This window comes from Mustela lutreola, chromosome 2 (genome assembly GCF_030435805.1).
Source record: "Mustela lutreola isolate mMusLut2 chromosome 2, mMusLut2.pri, whole genome shotgun sequence".
In the NCBI taxonomy this organism is placed as follows: domain Eukaryota; kingdom Metazoa; phylum Chordata; class Mammalia; order Carnivora; family Mustelidae; genus Mustela; species Mustela lutreola.
The window spans coordinates 49,595,119-49,615,181 of NC_081291.1; the positions used below are offsets into that span (position 1 = coordinate 49,595,119).

General features: G+C 37.2%; 2 protein-coding genes and 1 pseudogene across 3 annotated transcripts in view; 1 reads left to right on the forward strand and 2 right to left on the reverse strand.

Moving 5' to 3' along the window:
• Window positions 1–20,063, forward strand: part of GRM7 (glutamate metabotropic receptor 7) — an 891,796-nt gene that overhangs the window by 394,068 nt on the left and 477,665 nt on the right. The gene's annotated exons all lie outside the window — the stretch shown is intronic.
• On the reverse strand, window positions 3,112–4,065 carry LOC131824173 (60 kDa heat shock protein, mitochondrial-like; annotated as a pseudogene).
• Window positions 3,765–4,947, reverse strand: LOC131824175 (60 kDa heat shock protein, mitochondrial-like). The gene has a single exon (XM_059161571.1). It carries the CDS (start codon window positions 4,846–4,848, stop codon window positions 4,123–4,125), a length of 726 nt encoding a protein of 241 aa, XP_059017554.1. The 5' UTR covers window positions 4,849–4,947; the 3' UTR covers window positions 3,765–4,122.

The following is a 20,063-nucleotide window of genomic DNA, read 5'->3' on the forward strand; positions in this document are numbered from 1 at the left end:
AGAGGCAAAAATATATTAGAATAAGTAATGGCAGAAATATCTTAAAATGATGAATAACAATTATTTGTAGATCAAAGAATCTTATTGAACCTCATACAATATAATGCAAAGAAAATCATATCTAGGCACACCACAGTCACACTGCTGAAAACCAAAGAAGATGAAACGTATCAAAAGTGGACAGAGAAAAGGGAAAAATGTAAAGAAGAATAAACAATGTCCTACTTCTTGTGAGAAGCAATGAAAAAATCTTTAAAATGCTGAATTGGAAAAGAGAAAAGGAAAAGCCGTAAATCTAGAGTTCTATATCCAGGGGAAATATCTGTGATGGTTAATTTTATGTATCAGGTTGATTGGCCTAAGGGATGCCTAGATAACTGGTAAAGCATTATTTCAGGGTATGTCTGTGAGGTTGTAGATAAAAGAGATTAGCTTTTGAATCAGTGGACAAATAAAGAATATTACCTTCACCAGTGTGGGTTGGTACTGTCCAATCCATTAAGAGCCTGGATACAACAAAAAGATGGGGAAGGGAAAATTTGTTCTATTGTTAAACAGATACTCACCTTCTCCTGCCCTCGAACACTGATGCTCCTGGTTCTCTGGCCTTTATTCTTGAGCTAGGACTTATACGGTTGGCTCCCCTGGTTTTCAGACCTTCAGGTTTAGACTGGAATTACTCCATGGGCTTTTCTGGACTCCAATTTGCAGATGGCAGATCATGAGACTTATCAACCTCCACAAACACATAAGCGAATTCTTTATCAATCAACCACGTCCTTCTTTTTACACACACACACACACACACACACACACATACACACACACACACACACACACACTCCTGTATGCTCATTTAGACAGACAGAGAGAGGAAGGGAGGGAGAGAAGGAGAGTGGAAGCGGTGAGACAGAGAGAGTGAAAAGTATGTCTCCTTTTGATCCTGTTCTGTTTCTCTGGAATACCCTGACTAATACAATATACTTTAAAAATAAAGATAAAATAAAGACATTTTCAAATACAAAAGTTGAGAGAATGAATCTCAACAATCCTACACAGGAGGAACCAACATAGAGAATTCTGTATGTATGAGGAAAATGAAACATAATAGAAATTTGGATCTTTGGAAAGGTATAAAGAGCACTAGAAATGTAAATATGCAGACAAATATAAATCATTGTTTTTTCCTATTCTTAAATTCTTGAATTACATTTGAGTATTCAAACCAAAATAATAGCAACGTGTTTAGGGCCTTATAACACAGAGAAAATAAAGATTACAGTGTTAGTAAATGAATTCGTTATTTAAACATTTCTTAAATTGCAAGTGTCTTTGAGATAACATCAGAATAATAAAATACTTATAATAATTTGAAAAAAATATGTATGTGACTTTTACCTTGAAAATTTCAAGACATTGCTACGAAGAATTAAGGAAAAATATAAATAACTGGAGAATTATAACTTGCTTATATTTAGAAAGACTTAATATTACTAGTTCACCCTTAAGTGCATCTTAAACAAAAAACTTTTCCTTCTACATGAGAACTTGAACTTAGTATCAAGATGGAATTTGGTATTGGACTAAAGGGAAAATTAATTAAATAAAAAAATAATTAGATTTCTACAGAGTTTTCTATCTCAGCTCCCCTAGAAATATGAAAAAGATGCAACATTAACTATATGATAAATGTGACCCCAGAATAGCATCTGCCTGGGAAGTAATATAAATTCCTGATAGAAAGACTTAACTTTTGATTTCTTTTAGTCAAGTGAATCCTATATATTGACATATCTCTTGCAGGAGTCCTGGAAACTAAATCCATGATATTGTTACAAGAGATACTGGCTCCTATGTGCATAGGGCTAAGAAAGGTGAGCCTCACATCCACAGTGGGGATCCTGTTTCGTCTTCCCTCAACTGTCATCATTTGGTAGATCAAAGACAGTAATTCCTGGATGGTTATTTGTACGGAAATAAGGACTACATGCAGTAGGAATCCTGACCTGTGTACTGCTGCCAAGTCCTTACCTGATTTGAATCCTTGTGGATAGACAGGTACCAGCTGTGGACTCACGCCTTATGAGTCTGAATAAGGTGTGAATAGATCTAAGACAGCTCCCTATGTCAATTCTCCAGCTGATCTGTAAATTCAATACAATTCCAGTCAAACTCCCAGAAGGATTGTCTTGTGTAGAGATTGTAAAAGCTAATTCCTTAGTTTATATGGAAATGTAAGTGATATGGAACAGCCAGTAGCACAAACAGGCTTGAAAAATGAGAACATGGTTGGAGGACTTACTATGCCAGATTCAAGACCTATTATACAGCTATAGTAATCAGGACAATATCACATTGGCATACAAATAGAAAAATAGACCAAATCAATATAATAGAACCCAGAAATAGATTCACACATGTCAACTGATTTTCTACAAAAGTGCCAAGATAATTCAATAGTGTTAGGAAAGTTGGTGTATTTTGTTTTTTTTGTTTTGTGTTTTTGGTTTTTTTTTTTTTTTTTTTTTTAGCCTAAGTTGCTTGATCAACTATATATCTATATTTTTTTTAAAAAATTCAACCTTATCTCTCAACATACATAAAATTAATCAGAATCATAAATGTATTGTAAAACTTAAGACTATCAAGCTTTTAGGAAAACAATATATGTGAGAGTATAATTAACCCTTGAACAACATAGGTTTGAACTGTATGGGTTCACTTACAGAGGGTTTTTTTTCAGTTAAGTACAATATAATACTATAAATGTCTTTTCTCTTCCTTATGATTATTCAAGTAAATTTTCTCTAGCTTACTTTACTCTTTTTTTTAACTTTAATCAAATTTTTATTACACAAAGGTTTTCACATAATTGAATATTTCTCTACTTTGTACACAATTATTCTTACTCTCCACAGAAAGGCTGCTTCTTAACTTTTCATCTGGTGATGGCAAACACTAAAATCCTGATTTTAACAGAATAGTAGTAAAAATGCCTCAGTGATTTAAGTTGAAAGCAGTACATTGGTACATGGCTCTTGCACTCAGTTATCAGGAATGTACAAATGTCTTTATTCGGAAATACAAAATAAATTATCTGTAGGCATGGACAATGAGGCAGTAAACCATTATATGTTGTCAACTGAAACCAGTAACTGATGGTTATAGTGATTTTCTTAAACATCAGCCAGCCTTTTCTTCAATCATTTCCTTCAACTGACTTCTCTGAAGTTATGGGTGAGGAGCACAGCATGGGCTTCCTCTCACAGTTCATTAATAATGGTAAAACACTATTCTAGGAATCAGAACATGCCACCTCCCATAGCCCCTCCCATTCTACCCATTCCACCCATTGCTGGTTCCTTCTCTTCTTTAAGAATTTCAGTGACTACAACTTCTGCCATAGTTAACAGAGAGTCCACTCCAGCAGCATCCAATAAAGCAGTTCTTACAACCTTCGTTGGATCAATGATTCCTTTTTTCCACCATATTCACAAAATCTCCAAGCATAGCATCATAACCAACTTCTGGGGAACTCTGCATAATTTTCTCAACTATCAACGATCCTTCCACACCTGCATTCTTAGCAATGGTCATTGCAGGAATTTTGAGTGTTCTCTTAATAATTTCTATACCAATTTTTTGATCTTCGTTAGTTGGAGTTAAATGAATCCAAGGCTGGAGTGCACCAAAGCAGGGCACAACCCCCTCCCAGAACAATGCCTTCTTCAACAGCAGCTCGTGTAGCATTGAGCACATCTGTAACTTTTTCTTTTCATTCACTTCAACATCACTTGTCCCACCAACCTTCAACACAGCTACGCCATCTGAGAGTTTTGCCAAATGTTCATTCAGCTTTTCCTTTTCATATTCACTAGTTGTAATATCTAACTGCTCAATGATTTCTTGAATACATTTTTCAATTTGAGCCTTGTCACCTTTTCCTTTTAAAAGCATGGCATCATCTTTGGTCACAATGACCTCTCCAACTTTTCCTAAGTCGTGAGGCTGAACATCTTCAAGATTTAGAGTCAATCCTTCTTCCCCAAAAACTGCAATAGCCATGTCTTTAAGCTGGTTCTTTCTATTGTCACCAAAACCTGGAGCTTTGACTGCCACAACCTAAAGACCAAATTTTAGCCTATTCAAAACGAGTGTATTCAGAGCTTCTCCATCAACATCTTCAGCAATTATGACCAAGGGCTTATGGTGAGCATTGGCAATTTCAAGAGCAGGTACAATGGACTGGACACTAGAAGTTTTCTTTTCACTCAATAGAACATAGGCATCCTGGAATTCACATTTCTGACCTTTTGAGGTATTAATAAAGTATGGAGAAATGTAACCTCGATCAAACTTCATGCCTTCAATAATTTCTAATTCATCATTTAGTGTTTTTCCATCCTTTACTGTGATGACACCCTTTCTTCCAACCTTTTTCATTGCATCAGAAACAATGTTGCCAATTTCTTTGTCTCCATTTGCAGAAATGGTAGCAACCTGAGCAATTTCTTCAGGGGTTGTCATGGGTTCAGACTGCTTCTTAAATTCAGCAATTATGGCATCAACAGCTAACATCACACCTCTTCTGATTTCCACAGGATTAGCACCTTTGCTAATCTTCTCGAAGCCTTCCTTGGCAATAGAGCATGCCAAGACAGTAGCAGTAGTGGTGCTGTCCCCAACCTCTTCATTTGTGTTATTGGTGACATCTTGAACAAGTTTAGTGCCAATATTTTTGTATTTATCTTTTAAGTCATTTGACTTTGCTATGGTCACACCATCCTTTGTCACTTTGGGACTTCCCCAACTCTGTTCAATAATTGCTGTTCTTCCCTTTGGCCCCATTGTAACGGCTACAGCATTAGCTAAAAGGTCTACACCTTAAAGCATTAAGGCTCGGGCATCTGCACCAAATTTTACATCTTTGGCATAGGCCTGAGTGAGATGAGGAGCCAGTGCTCTGGACACAGGCCTAATTTGGCGAGGGACTGTGGGCAATTGAAGCATTTCTGCAGGGCAGCGGCAGAGCATGTGCACGGTGAGGGAGGCCGTCAGAGAGGAGTGAGGGCTAGCTTACTTTACTTTAATACTGCAGTATATAACATATAATATACAGAATATGTATTACTTGAGTGTTTATATTACTGGTAAGACTTCTGGTCAGCAGTAGGCTAGTAGCAGTTGAGATTTTAGGGAGTCAAAAGGTATGTGCAGATTTTCAACTTTGTGGGGGGTCACTACTCCTAATCCCATGTTGTTCAAGGGTCAGCTGTATATATGCATGACTTCAGTGTAAGAAGAGATTTCATCAGCATAAAAAGCACTAACTAAATTATAAAAGAAAAAAATGGGTAAGTTAAACTTTGTCAAACCTAAAAGTTCTGCTCATTAGTAAGATAACCTACATACCTAGAAGGAAAAAATATGATAGTATGTAAAATAATATATATACCTCATACTTTTTTTATAAATTAAGAATGTCCCTGGATATAAAAATATATGTTTATAAAAAATAAAAAATTAATAATTCAAAAAAAAAGAATGTCTGCATGCCTACATATCAATAATAAAAAGACAAAGAATCCAGTAAGAAAAGGTCAAAGACTTAGTGAAAATTTCACAAAAGTAAGCACAAAAAGGAAATAAGAATTTGAAAAGTACTCGATGTCATTACCATCAAGAAAATGCCAAATAAAACTGCAATGAGATGCTAGCCTACAACCACTGGAATGACTAAAACTAAAACTAAAAAAAAAAAAAAAAAAAAAAAAAAAAAAAAAAAAAAACAGCAAAAAAATACTGACAGTATCAATGTTGTCTATAAGCTAGAACTCTCATATCACTAGTGGGAACATCAAATGGCAGTCATTTTAGAAACACATTCAGTAGTTTCTAATAAATTTAAATTCATACCTGGACTATAACCCAGCAATCTCATTCCTAGTTTTTATTAAAATAAAAAAAATGAATGCATGGGTCCACTTAAAGACTTGTGCATAGATACTCATAGGACCTTTATTCATTATGGTCAAAACTAGAAGTCACTGAGATGTTCATGAAGAGCAAAAAGGATATTGCAAATTGTGCTGTATTCATATGAGGGAATACTATACAGCAATAGAATTGAATGAATGACCAGTATGGATAGATTTTAAAAAACCTGTCCACTAAAAGAGGGCAGACACAAAAAGAACATACTGAATAATTTTATTTCTGTGACATTCTTTTTTTTTTTTAAAGATTTTATTTGTTTATTTGACAGAGAGAGATCACAAGTAGGCAGAGAAGCAGGCAGAGAGAGAAAGAGGAGGAGGCAGGCTCCCTGCCAAGCAGAGAGCCTGATGCGGGACTCGATCCCAGGACCCTGAGATCATGACCTGAGCTGAAGTCAGAGGCTTAACCCACTGAACAACCCAGGCACCCCTCTGCGACATTCTTGAATAGTCAAAGCTGTTATGTGGTGCTGAAAATCAGAACAGTGATTACATTTGGAGGAAGTAGATTAATTGAAAAAGAAATTTTGGGGGTTAGAGAAATGCTCCTTTTCTGATTATGTCAGTGGTTACGCATTTGTCAAAGCTCACTGAAACTCAAAATCTGTGCATTTTATGACATGTAAATTATTCTTCAATTTAAGAAAAAAAGTTGATTGAGAATGAAATTAACCATATAGGTTGGTTTTATCTGGCATAATTAGGTCGTTTTGAGTTCTGGCTTCATATTAGATAATTTTATCTTCAGATAATAACTCTGTCACTTTCTATGGGAGACCTTTGACCAATGATACAAATATTCAATGTTTCAGATATACCATCAAGAGTAAGTCATCTATATAAAAGACTTATTTTGAAGACTAAGTGACAGAAAAAGTGCACAATAGCTGAGGTATGGGAAGTCATTAATAAAAGCAGTTGCTGATCTTATTGTTTTATTATGTTTATCATTATTCATAAGTAGATATAAGATAGAGAACACAGCAGTTTAAACACTAAATGTATGAAAAATCCAGGATGAAAAGTATAGGTAGATAGATAGACATAGATACAGACCAGACACGGACACAGACACAGACACAGACATAGACATAGACACAGACATGAGTATGGATATCTGGATATCAGTCTCAAGTCTAGGATTTTACTCTGGAGCTCATATACGGTCTTCTAGAAATCTTTAAAGTGAATTCACTGAATTATATGCTAAATATACGCGTGTGTGTGTGTGTGTGTGTGCGCGCACGCACGTGTGTGTGTGTGTGTGTGTGTGTGTATAGATAGATAGATAGGTAGTCTGGGATAACTTGCCTGAGATTCTCAAAGGAATTTTGTGACTCTCCCCCCAAAAACTCATTACATCTATTCACAGAATTATCTCTCCTGATGTGCTTTTGTTCCAGGCAGTTACCTGGCTTGTGAAAGTAAAAGCAAAAGGTCCCTAGAGCATAGATGTAAATGTGAGTGTGCCTTCTATAGATCTCTGCATTTTTTTTCCTTGGGCTTTGTTTAGCTTTTACAATTCCCATCATTTCTTAGAGTGAAGGTAAATGAGAGAGAGGAAAAGAATTCTCAGTATTATTTTGGACACAATAATTTTATGTGCTATCAGCCATATACCTAGAGACGATTAGAAAATGTGGGTAGCAATGATTTTGAATGTTTATCTTCAAAACCATTGTGTTACATAATTTTAAAAATTAAATATGGGTCAATAATATAAAAACTGACTCTAACAAGGGACATGAAATTAGATTTAAAGGTAAAAAAGAGCATGACTAAACAAATCACTTCTTAATCAGCCAAATGAAAAGTATTGGCATAGACAAATCACCACATTAGAATAAGGTTCCCTCCTGAATTTGCCATGTGAAAAATCTGTGGAAATATACAAGAATTTTATGTTTCTATATTTGTTATAATAGAGATGTAGTTGTGTGTGTGTGAGAGAGAACAAAAATAACACAATCAAAACAAGAGAGAAGTGTACCTCTGTTTCACTAATGCGACTCTATCCACAAGTCAGCAGGGGCTCAAATTAATGCTGTTTTTTTCTACAATGCCCAGGGCATTGCCCTCACCTGCAAAAATCAAGATGTTGTACCACTGTGTCTGCATATAGGGCAGAAAGTAGGAAATGGGAAGGCCAGGGAACACTCTTTCATTTTAAGGTCATGGCCAGAGGTTGTTGACACTCAGGCTCATATCTCTTGGTCAGAAGTTAGTCACAGTATTCTTTGGGGCCAAAGGCTTAGCTGAATATTCTGCACTAAAAGGGGAGAGTAGATATTGATGGAAAAACTTACTTGGAACTGGATATCCCTAAAGAATCAAAGCTACAGAGAAGGGGAAAAAAAATCAGAAGTTTCCTTTTCCTTTATGCATTTTTTTCAAAGGATTGTATCATTCCTTCTAATTGCCAGTGACCATTATTGGGAGCCAGAATACATCATTTTTTTTTTCTTTTCTGTTTTGGCAAGAAGTACTTAGAAGTAGATAAAAGAGAGAACTACTTTATAATGTTATTTAACCATAGAAATAACTCATATTAATAAGTAAGGATTCATTTAAAAACTAAACATTCGATAATATTTTAAAAATTAAAAATAATTGGCATACTATAAAATATCTTTAAAACTCTTGAGGCACCTGGGTGGCTCAGTGGGTTAAGCCTCTGCCTTGGGCTCAGGTCATGATTTCAGGGTCCTGGGACCGAGTCCTGCATCGGGCTCTCAGCTCTACAGGAGCCTGCTTCCCCCTCTCTCTCTGCCTGCCTCTCAGCCTACTTGTGATCTCTCTCTGTCAAATAAATAGATAAAATATTTAAAAGTCTTGCATGGTAGGCAGTCAGGAACTTCGGAGTAAGTCCAGTTCATTTATGAATGCGTTAGATAGTGCACTTGATTATGAGTGAGAGATACCAATCAGGGAAGCTTAGGAAAAAGAAAGATGGAAAGAAGATCAATTTGGCTAGCATGGAAATACAGAGTAAAAGTGGAAGATTATAATGGCAGAGAGGTTGACTCGGGTTAGATTGTGAAGTACCTTCTAAAGCTTGGTAAGGAGTTTGGATGTTATTCTGTAGGCAATTGGGAGACATAAGGTGAATGTTATGTTATTAAGTCTTCACTAATGATATATTGAAAGGAAAGTAGCCATAGTTGATGCAGTTCAACAAGGAGCTATTAAAAGTTTGAACAACCAGGAAGAATTTTAATGCTTTCAAAGCAAGAAAAAAGGGAATGGTTCCATTTCCTGAGAAAAGTATACTTGGCTAGGAGTCAAGAGAATTAAGTTATTCTCTCAAGTGCCTGACCTTACATCGTTATTTTTGTCAGGGTATCAACATAATGAGGGGGAATGTTACCTTTTTAACAGAGATAGCATAGGAATATAATGAAAATACCTGAAAAAAAAAATACTAAATCCTGTTCAAATCCCATATGCTAAAGTAATTTGAATCATTGCTCTGAAATCACTGTAATACAGCAAACAGTAGAGAATAAAATTAAAGTTCTGTGTTTGGGCTATTAGAATCCTTATATTTCTTTATTAACATATAATGTGAATTATAATGTTAATTTGGCCCAGGGGTACAGGTCTGTGAATCATCAGCTTACAGACTTCACAGCACTCACCATAGCATATACCCTCCCCAAAGTCCATAACCTAGCCACCCTATCCCTACCTCCCACCCCCCCAGCAACCATCAGTTTTTTTCATGAGATTAAGAGTCTCTTATGGTTTCTCTCCCTCCCAGTCCCATCATGTTTCATTTTTTCCCTCCTAGCCCCCATGACCCCCCGCCCTGCCTCTCAAATTCCTCATATCAGAGAGATCATATGATAATTTTCTTTCTTTGATTGATTTATTTCCCATAGCATAATACCCTCTAGATCTATCCACCTCTTTTCAAATGGCAAGATTTCATTTTGTTAATGGCATAGTATTACATTGTGTGTGTGTGTGTGTGTGTGTGTGTGTGTATCTATATAGATATATGTATCTATATATATATATATATATATATGGCATTAGGTTATTTTCATAGTTTAGTTATTGTGGACATTGCTGCTATAAACATTCAGGTGTATGTGCCCCTTCAGATCACTACATTTGTATCTTTAAGGTAAATACCCAACAGTGTGATTGCTGGGTCTTAGGGTAGCTCTATTTCAACTTTGTAAGGAATTTCCACTCTGTTTCCCAGAGTGGCTGCACCAACTTGCATTCCCACCAACAGTGTAGGAAGGTTCCCCTTTCTCCACATCCTTGCAAATATCTGTCTCTGCCTGACTTGTTAATTTTAGCCATTCTGAGTGGTGTGAGGTGGTATCTCACTGTGGTTTTGATGTGTATTTTCCTGATTCCCAGTGATGTGGAACACTTTTTCATGTGTCTATTGGCCATCTGGATGTCTTCTTTGCAGAAGTGTCTGTTCATAACTTCTGCCCATTTCTTGGTTGGATTATTTTTTCTTTGGGTGTTGAGTTTGAGCAGTTCTTTATAGATTTTGGATACTAGCCCTTTAACTGATATGTCATTTGCGAATATCTTCTCCCATTCTTTCTGTTGTCTTTTGGTTTTGTTGACTATTTCCTTTGCTGTGCAAAAGCTTATGATCTTGATGAAGTCCCAATAGTTCATTTTCACCCTTGCTTCCCTTACCCTTAGTGACGTTTCTAGGAAGAGGTTGCTGCAGCTGAGGTTGAAGAGGTTGCTGCCTGTGTTCTCCACAAGGGTTTTGATGGATTCCTGTCTCCCATTGAGGTCTTTCATCCATTCTGAGTCTATTTTTGTGTGTGGTGTGAGGAAATGGTCCAGCTTCATTCTTCTGCATGTGACTGTCCAGTTTTCCCAACACCATTTGTTGAAGAGACTGTCTATTCCATTGGACATTCTTTTCTGCTTTGTCGAAGATCAGTTGACCATAGAGTTAAGGGTCTATTTCTGGGCTCTCTATTCTGCTCCAGTGATCTATGGGTCTCTTTTTGTGCCAGTACTATACTGTCCTGATGATGACAGCTTTGTAATAGAGCTTGAAGTCTGGAATTGTGATGACACCAACTTTGGCTTTCTTTTTCAACACTCCCCTGGCTATTCAGGGTCTTTTCTGGTTCCATATAAATTTTAGGATTATTTTTCCATTTGTTTGAAAAAAATTGATGTTATTTTGATAGGGATTGCATTAAATGTGTAGATTGCTTTAGGTAGCATAGACATTTTCACAATATTTGTTTTTCCAATCCATGAGCATGGAATGTTTTTCCACTTACTTGTGTCTTCCTCAATTTCTTTCATGAGTACTTTATAGTTTTCTGAGTACAGATTCTCTGCCTCTTTGTTTAGGTTTATTCTTAGATATTTTATACTTTTGGGTGCAATTATAAATGGGGTTGACTCCTTAATTTCTGTTTCATGTGTCTTATTGTTGGTGTATAGAAATGTAACTGATTTCTGTGCATTGATTTTATATCCTGACACATACTGAATTCCTGTATGAGTTCTAGCAGTTTTAGAGTGGAGTCTTTTGGGTTTTCCACATAAAGTATCTGATAATCTGCAGAGAATGAGAGTTTGACTTCTTCTTTGCTGATTTGGATGCCCTTTATTTCTTTTTGTTGTCTGATTGCTGAGGCTAGGACTTCTAGTCTATGTTGAATAGCAGTGGTGATAGTGGACAGCCCTGCCATGATCCTGACCTTAGGGGAAAAGCTTTCAGTTTTTCCCCATTGAGAATGTTATTCGCTGTGGGTTTTTCATAGATGGCCTTGATGATATTAAGGTATGTATCCTCTATCCCTACACTGTGAAGAGTTTTGATCAAGAAGGGATGTTGTACTTTGTCAAATGCTTTTTCAGCATCTATTTAGGGTATCATATGGTTCTTGTTCTTTCTTTTATTAATGTATTGTAACACATTGATTGATTTGTGGATGTTGAACTAACCTTACAGCTGAAACTAGGAGTTGGTTCTTTGGCAGAATTAATAAGATTGATAACCCCTGGCCAGACTTCTCAAAAAGAAAAGAGAAAGGACCCAAATTAATAAAATTGTGAATGAAAAAGGAGAGATCACAACCAATACCAAAGAAATATGAACAATTATAAGAACTTATCATGAGCAACTATACACCAGTAAATTTGACAAGCTGGAGGAAATGGATGCATTCCTAGAAACATATAAACTACCAAAACTGAACCAGGAAGAAATAGAAAGCCTGAACAGATCCATAACCAGTAAGAAGACTGAAGCAGTCATCAGAAATCTCCCAAAGAACAAGAGCCCAGGGCCAGATAGCTTCCCAGCGAAATTCTACCAAACATTTAAAGAAGAATTAATACCAATTCTCCTGAAACTGTTCCAAAAACCAGAAATGGAAGGAACTTCCTAACTCATTTTATGAGGTCAGCATTACCTTGATCCCAAAACCAGAAAAAGACCCCCTCAAAAAGGAGAATTACAGACCAATATCCATAATGAACACGGATGCAAAAATTCTCACCAAAAAACTATCCAATAGGATCCAACAGTACATTAAAAGGATTATTCATCACAACCAAGTGGGATTTATTCCTAGGATCATTTTATGTTAATACTTGTTGTGAGATAGGTAACTTGTTCAGATCGTGGCAGTGCAAAAATATCCAAAGTACATTGGCCACCATGGAGTTCAGTTCCAAGAAATCCAGTCCTTTCAGTGAACTCAGTCTGTGTACCCAATCACTGTAAGACAATTGCAAATATAGTGACTCCTCAAAACAGTCCTTGACAACTAAGATTTAAGGTCTTTACATCCACTGTATGCATTAAAAGTCATACGGATAACCTTTAGTCAAGTGAAAATTATTAAAGTTACTAACTCTTCCATTTCTGCTGCTTGAAGTGAGAGGCCCAGAATGGATAAGTAAACTCCATCAGCCAGAGGACAATGCCTCCCATTTTTTTCCAGCTACCTGAAATAATATGATTAAACAAGAGGGAACACAGGGAATCCACTCTACATGAAGCCCCCTATGCCCTTCATAAAAATCCATGGGAAATGGAAGATCTCTGACTTCCATTCACATTAAATTATAACTATTCCCTGCATTGACTTTTGATAGTGAAAGAGGGAAAAAAGATCATAGTAGGAAACCAGACAGGGAGAATAGAAATTGTTCTAGAAAGGCAGATGCATGAACTCCAAGCTCTCCTATATGATAAGGCTAGTCTGAGATGGTTCTCGTGTTGGCAGTAGAAATGGCTGCCTCAAAAGGAACAAGTTTTATTTCCCTGCTCACCTGTTCTTTCCCTTGCCATTGAGTTCTTTTGAACACACAACTCCACAACTTCTCAGAAGACCTTCCCAAATAGAATGGTCTCCACAACTTCTCAGAAGACCTTCCCAAATAGAATGGTCTGCGCCGATCTGAGATACGTGGATGATCCACTGATGCTCTAGAATGGGAGTTCTTACCCTTTTGGGGAAGCTTACACTTCTGTGAGAATCTGATGGATGCTACAGAGCCAAGTGTGCAAAACCTTTGTCTGGATGATGAGCTTAGATATTGTTTGGGCTACTCAGAGCATTTAAATGAAATTGAAGTAATTGTCAACATTGAATATTTGAGAGATTTCTTATATATATTCAAGTTTCTAGTTGTTTTTCTTTCTTGGGAAAAAAAAAAGCCGCACTGAAATAGTGCTGAATGTGGCAGCAACTGGCTTAAGCTGGGTGGTAGAATACCCTTCTGATAAGCATGCATTCCTCACTTCAGAAGTTGCCCAACAGTGTTTTAAAATGCCAACTTCATTCATTTATGTCAATCCCTTGTTAACTCAAAGTGACCTAGGTAGATATTTTAATTTATGACCTCTTGCTTATAGCCTACCCAAAGGAAATAATGATAATAATAATTAATAATGATATTCAAATTTATATAGTATTCAGCATTGCCAGATGCTGTTCTTAGCATTTTATTTTTTAAAATTTTTTAAAGATCTGATTTACTTGACACACACATAGAGAGACAAGCAGGGGGAGTGACAGGGAGAGGAGAAGTTGGCTCTTGCTGAGCAGAGAGCCTGACGTGGGGCATGAATCCAGGACCCCCTGGAATTATGACCTGAGTCGGAGGCAGTCATGTAAGCAACTGAGCCACCCAGGCGCCCCTGTTTTTAGCATTTTATACATTTTCACTTATTTCATCTGCACAGCATCCTGTTTCTACTCCCACTTTATAGCTGAGGAAACCAAGTCTCAGAGAAGTTGAGGAATTTGTTCCAGGTTGCAGTGCTAGGATGTGGTAGAGTAAGGATTCAGGAGCAGGCATTCAGATTCTGGAGGTGGGGCTTTTAAACTATCCTGAATGAACTCTCAAACATACATTCATGAATTCACCCACCATTATTGGTGAATTGCACCTCTTTGAGGGATCCCACAAAGATTTCTTGGCCACTGGGTTATGGCCCTCTCAGAGAATGCTTCATAAATGCACACTTCAAGTTCATCATGTAGTAGATATTTATGGAAGCTAAAAATTGAGTTGTTTCATTATCCTATTGTATGATGATTGATTAAATCAGAACATGAAAACTGAAATTGTTTGGCATTTATGCACTTTAACAAATGATGGCTGCATAAGTATTGCTTAAAAAGGAGAATGTACGGTGAGTTTGTGCTAAGTGTAGGGAACATAGCTCTGCATACTGTTAACCCTGTGGGATGTGACCCATTTAGAGAGCTACACAGACCTCTGCCACCCATCCCAGGAGGTCAACTAGGCAAGTAGGAGTAGAGTGTTCCTTCCTTATGTATCGAGATTACTTTGTGAGGCTCTCTTGGGCACAGTTGTATCATAGCCCATATATAGCAAGGCTATATAAGGAGCAAGGCTAGCTTCATGGGCATGTAGCCTATACTCCCACAGGACCCCATGCCTAGAAAAGGCCCTTTGTTTGGTGTTATGCTCTGCCGTTGCCATCCAGAACGTATTCTTCTTCTTACTATTTTTTAAGGAAGTTCCCCTATTTTCATTTTTCACTGAGCCCTAGAATATTTTAGGATAGAGCTCCACAATGGCAAAAATCTTTATCTGTTTTCCTTATTAGACCTTCAGAACACCTAGAACAGTGCCCCGACATTATAAGCAGTCAGTAAACATCGTTTAAAAAAAAAAAAGATTTTACTTATTTATTTATTTGAGAGAGAGTTAGTGAGAGAGATAGAACAGAGCAGGGGTAGGGATAGAGGAAGAAGATTCCCTACCGTGCAGGGAGCCTGATGCAGGGCTCAATACCAGGACCCTGGGATCATGACCTGAGCTGAAGGAAGAGGCTTAACTGACAAAGCCACCCAGGCATCCCCCTCAGTAAACATTCTTAAAGAGGGTTAAGAGTACAGGATTCAGGTCAGAATACTTTTTAAGAGCCAGATAGTAAGTATTTTTGGCTTTGCCAACTGTATGATCCCTATTGCAGTTACTTAACTGCCATTTTAGTATGGAAGCAACCATGGCAATGGAGGACAAAATGAGTGTGGCTGTGTTCCAATAAAACTTTATCTATACATGGGGCACCTAGTGATTCAGTGGATTGAGTGTCAGACTTAATTTTGGCTCAGGTCCTGATCTCAGGATCCTGAGATAGAAACCCCTGGGGAATCTCCTAGGGATTCTCTTTCTCCCTCTCCCTTGGCCTCTTTCCCTGCTAGATCTCTCTCTTTCTCCCTTTCTCTCTTTCTCCCAAATAAATAAGTCTTTAAAAAAAAAAAGACACTTTATATAGTTAAGAAGTGGACTTGATTTGACCAGTAGGCAGCAGTTTACTAATCCTTGCTTAGAATCAGATGGCTCAGGTTCAAATCCTGGCTATAACATTTACTCTGTGACTTTGGGCCAGTTGCTTCACATCTCTAAGCTTCAGTTTATTTTTCTGTAAAGCCTGGATAATACAAATGCTGTGTTCATGGAGTGGTTGTGAGTACTAAATGAGTCAGTGCACAAAAGATACTTAGCACAGTTCAACATGTGATAACTCCTTGAACTACTACATATATGACTTTTACAGTCATTGCTACTAACTGCTTGACTTTCAGACCCCTATGCATTCTGCAAATAATAAACACATAAGAGATAATTTAATCAAATCCTTTGCTGGATCAGTCTTGAGAAAAAAGCAAACATATTCTTAAATATCTCGATTAAACGATCTTTTTCTACCTTCCTTTGTAAGTCTTCATGGAAAGGAAGCATGATTTGGTTTTCATAGAGGATCCATGTTCACTGGAACTAGTCAACTAAGAGGCAAAGGCCCAGGTTATTCTTTCAAGGGAACTACCAACTTCACACCTCTGTTTCTCATCTACAAATTGAAGGGGCTGCACTAGAATTCTGCCCTATGTCCTTTTTTAAATTGGAGAGGTTTCATTATGTAGGTAATCAACAGTTAAACTGGAAGTGCATTTGGCTTTAATGCCTCTCTCCACTAGTTCTAGCTTGTGATGTTCCGTTGAGTCTCAGAGGGGCCGCTGCTTTTCCAGCTCCCAGAGTAAATGGTCTACCCACTTTCTTCTTAGTTGCCAGAACTCTTCATGCATAAAATAAGGAATCAACACATTTTCTTATCAACCAAATCTGACTCTGAATTAAAGCTGATGCATTACAAAAGCACATTCAGAAATGTTCCCATTTTAATTAGGTCCTTTGATAACACCAAATATTTGCTTCAATATTTTTTTAGATAAGGATGAAAACCAAAGTGGCCTAAAAACAATAATTCTACTCATCCAAGATGTTTAAGTTATATACGCTTTTTATATAAGGGAAGGTGAAGAGGTTGTTTGGGTGAAACTCATAACCGTAATAGTTGGCGTTCTCCCTTGAAGACACTGTTAATGAGAACTACGCAACCTTCTTGTAATTAACACAGATTCTCCCTGGGTTCCAAAGAGAACTAACCACACTAACCAGCGATACGATGTCATCCCCAAGTGGATTAAGACAATAGCCTCCCAAGGGGCTATGCGTTTCCACTCTAGTTCCCCTGCAGTCCGTTTTCCCATAGCACAAGAAACAAATAAAAATTTTATACAAGAAACATATAAAACTAGAATCCACACTCTGCTACTCCTCACCTCAAATTACTCCATTAGCCCTTAGCAAAGATGCACATCTCTCCACAGTTCACAGCTCTGATACAGATGTTCCTGCCTGGCCCACTCTGCCCCTCATTCATGATGCCGGCCTTTTCTCTATTTCTTCAACACACTATGTTTAATTCACATTGAGAGCCCCAGCTCAGCCATTTCCTCTATTAGAACAACACTTCTCCAGAATTTTGCATGCTTGTCTGCTTGCTGTTCTTCAGGGATCAGCTCAAACATCAGATAACAATTATTATACTAGAAAATTATTTGTTTTATTCATTAGTTTATAGTTTCCCCTGCCAGAAGGAAATCACTTTGAAAGAGGGGATTGTCATGTTCTGTTCAGTCCCTAGAACACTGCCTGATGCCATTAGGTGTTCACTAAATAAGTGTTTATTGAATGGACGAATAAGAATGATTTCTATTTGTAGTTTGTTTGAAAGAATGTATTTCAAAAAGCAGAATAGTTTTCCTGCTCACCATTTTACCATTTCAGTGTTAGAGAAAATGCTGGATGGTTATTGGTGTCTCTATGGTTTTCTACTGTTATAGTCATAGAGTTTTTATAGTTAGTTAACCTTTTTGAAGAGCTGGCTATTTTAGCTATTTTAGCCCTCCCCCTACATACACACAATATAAGTAATGTCAAGTCCCTAAAGGAAGGTGCTCAGGTTCCATTAACTGAGCACCTACTATATCCCAACGACTATTCCAAGCACTGGAAATGGAAAATAATAATAATAATAATAATAATAATAATAATAAAGTGGTTAAGTGTGGCACTTATCCTTTAGGAATTTATCATCTTGTAAAGGATAAAGATAGTTCAATAAATGCTTTATTGAAAATAAAAATTGCTGAGAAGACTTAAGATAGAGTGTTTAAATTTCTCACAGGTATTTGAGAAACCTTAACTAGGTAACTAGGTCTCCAAAAACAAATAGAATTTGCCAAGCAGGGAAGAGAATGCCATTTTAGCTGAGGGATCTGTTTAAGCAAAGTTATGATTGCTGGGTGGACATGGAATTTTCTTTTCCATCCTGAGTGGTATAGGTTGCCCCTGAATTAATTCTCAGATTCTGCCTTTTGTGGGAGTCCTAAATGAGGGAGGTTTTTGAGGTAATCTCATGGTAGGTGTGGGACCTTATAAAATCTTCTGTGGAGGGCAACCCTACCAGTAAGTAAATGACTCAAGAAAGCCATATCCTTTCATTTATTTATTTATTTTTTACATCATTGTCTCCATGTCCGTCATTATATCCACCATCCCACCCACAAAGGCATTCTCTGGGGATATCTTGATTACTCAAGATCAAAAGAGTTTTTTGATAAAGAGTAACCTAGCATATTAAGTAGTAGAGAGAATCTCTTTGAATGGCCATTAAAATCTGCTTACCCCATGCCAATTAACTTAGGAAGCTTGGTGCCTCAGGAGTGGAGGTATCTAGAGAGCTCTAATTTAGCTTTGACTCCTTTCTATTTCTCCCACAAATGTATCATAAAGATTGAGCCAGGTATATAGTTTGCTCATGTCTATTATATGCATTTATTTATTCTGTCCAACTTACCTTGGTCCAACTGACATTGCTAGAAACCTAGCAATGGCAAGCAAATTTAATTCTGACTCATTCTTAACTAGGATAATGATTGCTTTTGCAAAACCATTCCTGTTAGTAGTGTTCCGGCTTTCAGCACTTCACATGTCCACCTCTTCCATAAATCCCACACAATCTTGTAAACTTTTACTTATGTTTCATTCATTGACCCTCGTAAGAGATTCCCATAGTGAACAGTTAATGTCTATAACATGCTCATGCCCTGTTTCCCCTTCTTGTCCTAATTTGCTAACTAGCCATGAGGAATTGTGGGAATTATTTTCCAGTTACCTTCTCACACACACTTAGGAGTTTCCAGTGACTAAACCATCCATGTGTTGGGCGCTGTGCTAAGAATTTCCTTTAATCCTTATACTCTTACCCTAAGAGCGAAGTAGTATTTTGCAACATTTTTTTTTTTTTCCATTGAGAGTACTTGGGCCCGGAAAAGTACAACAGTTCACAAATTACATCCAGCACATGACAATAGCCTGATCTGAATTCTGTTGTTTAACCACTATGCTATAGTGTTCCTATACCAACATCCTTCTTTAAGTATAAATTTTATTCTCTCCCTGCCTTCTTATTATCCTATTTCTTGGCTAGTTTTTTCTTCTCACTCCACTTGCATGATATCTTCTAGAGTCACTGGAGATTGCACAGAAGCATACTCAAATCTAGAGTATAGAGGATTGTGGAATGGGTGACTGGGTTGAGAAAGTAGGCTTTATGTCTAGATTCTAAAACCCAAAGTCCTAGAATCTATGTAGGTAGATTACCAAAAAAGCAGGTGGAGTATTTTTTATTTCATAAAAGTAATAAGGGTTAGTATGATCAATGGTAATTGGAGAGTTCAAATCCTTGTGAAAAGGAAGCTGTTATTTAACCCTGGGCAAATGGGCCCATTGTGGCTAAATCCCCTGTTCTCCAATGAAAGCCAGAAATGCAGGTCCTAGTACAAAAGTTCCAAGTTTTGAAATGGGGCTACTAATTCGAATCTTTTAAAAACAATGTGTAAACAAACGATTCCTGCCAGTGTTTGGACCATGGACCACAAGTATATCCTCTTGGTTAAACTGTAGAGCTATGAATGCTTGCCACAATCCATCATATCCTTCTGATTTATTTCAAGGACACCTGTGCTGTAAATCCTCAGTGTGTTGCTGCCGTCCCAATAGTTTGTAAAGAATCAAAAGGAAATGACAATGACAAAAGGGTAGCTGGGGGAAGGTGGTGGTCTTGAATATGCACACAGATACTGAAGGAGCAGAAAGGAATGGCTGCGTAAATGTGGCAATCCAAAGCGAGTATGGAAAAGTCCAAGAATTTTGTAAAGCTACTCT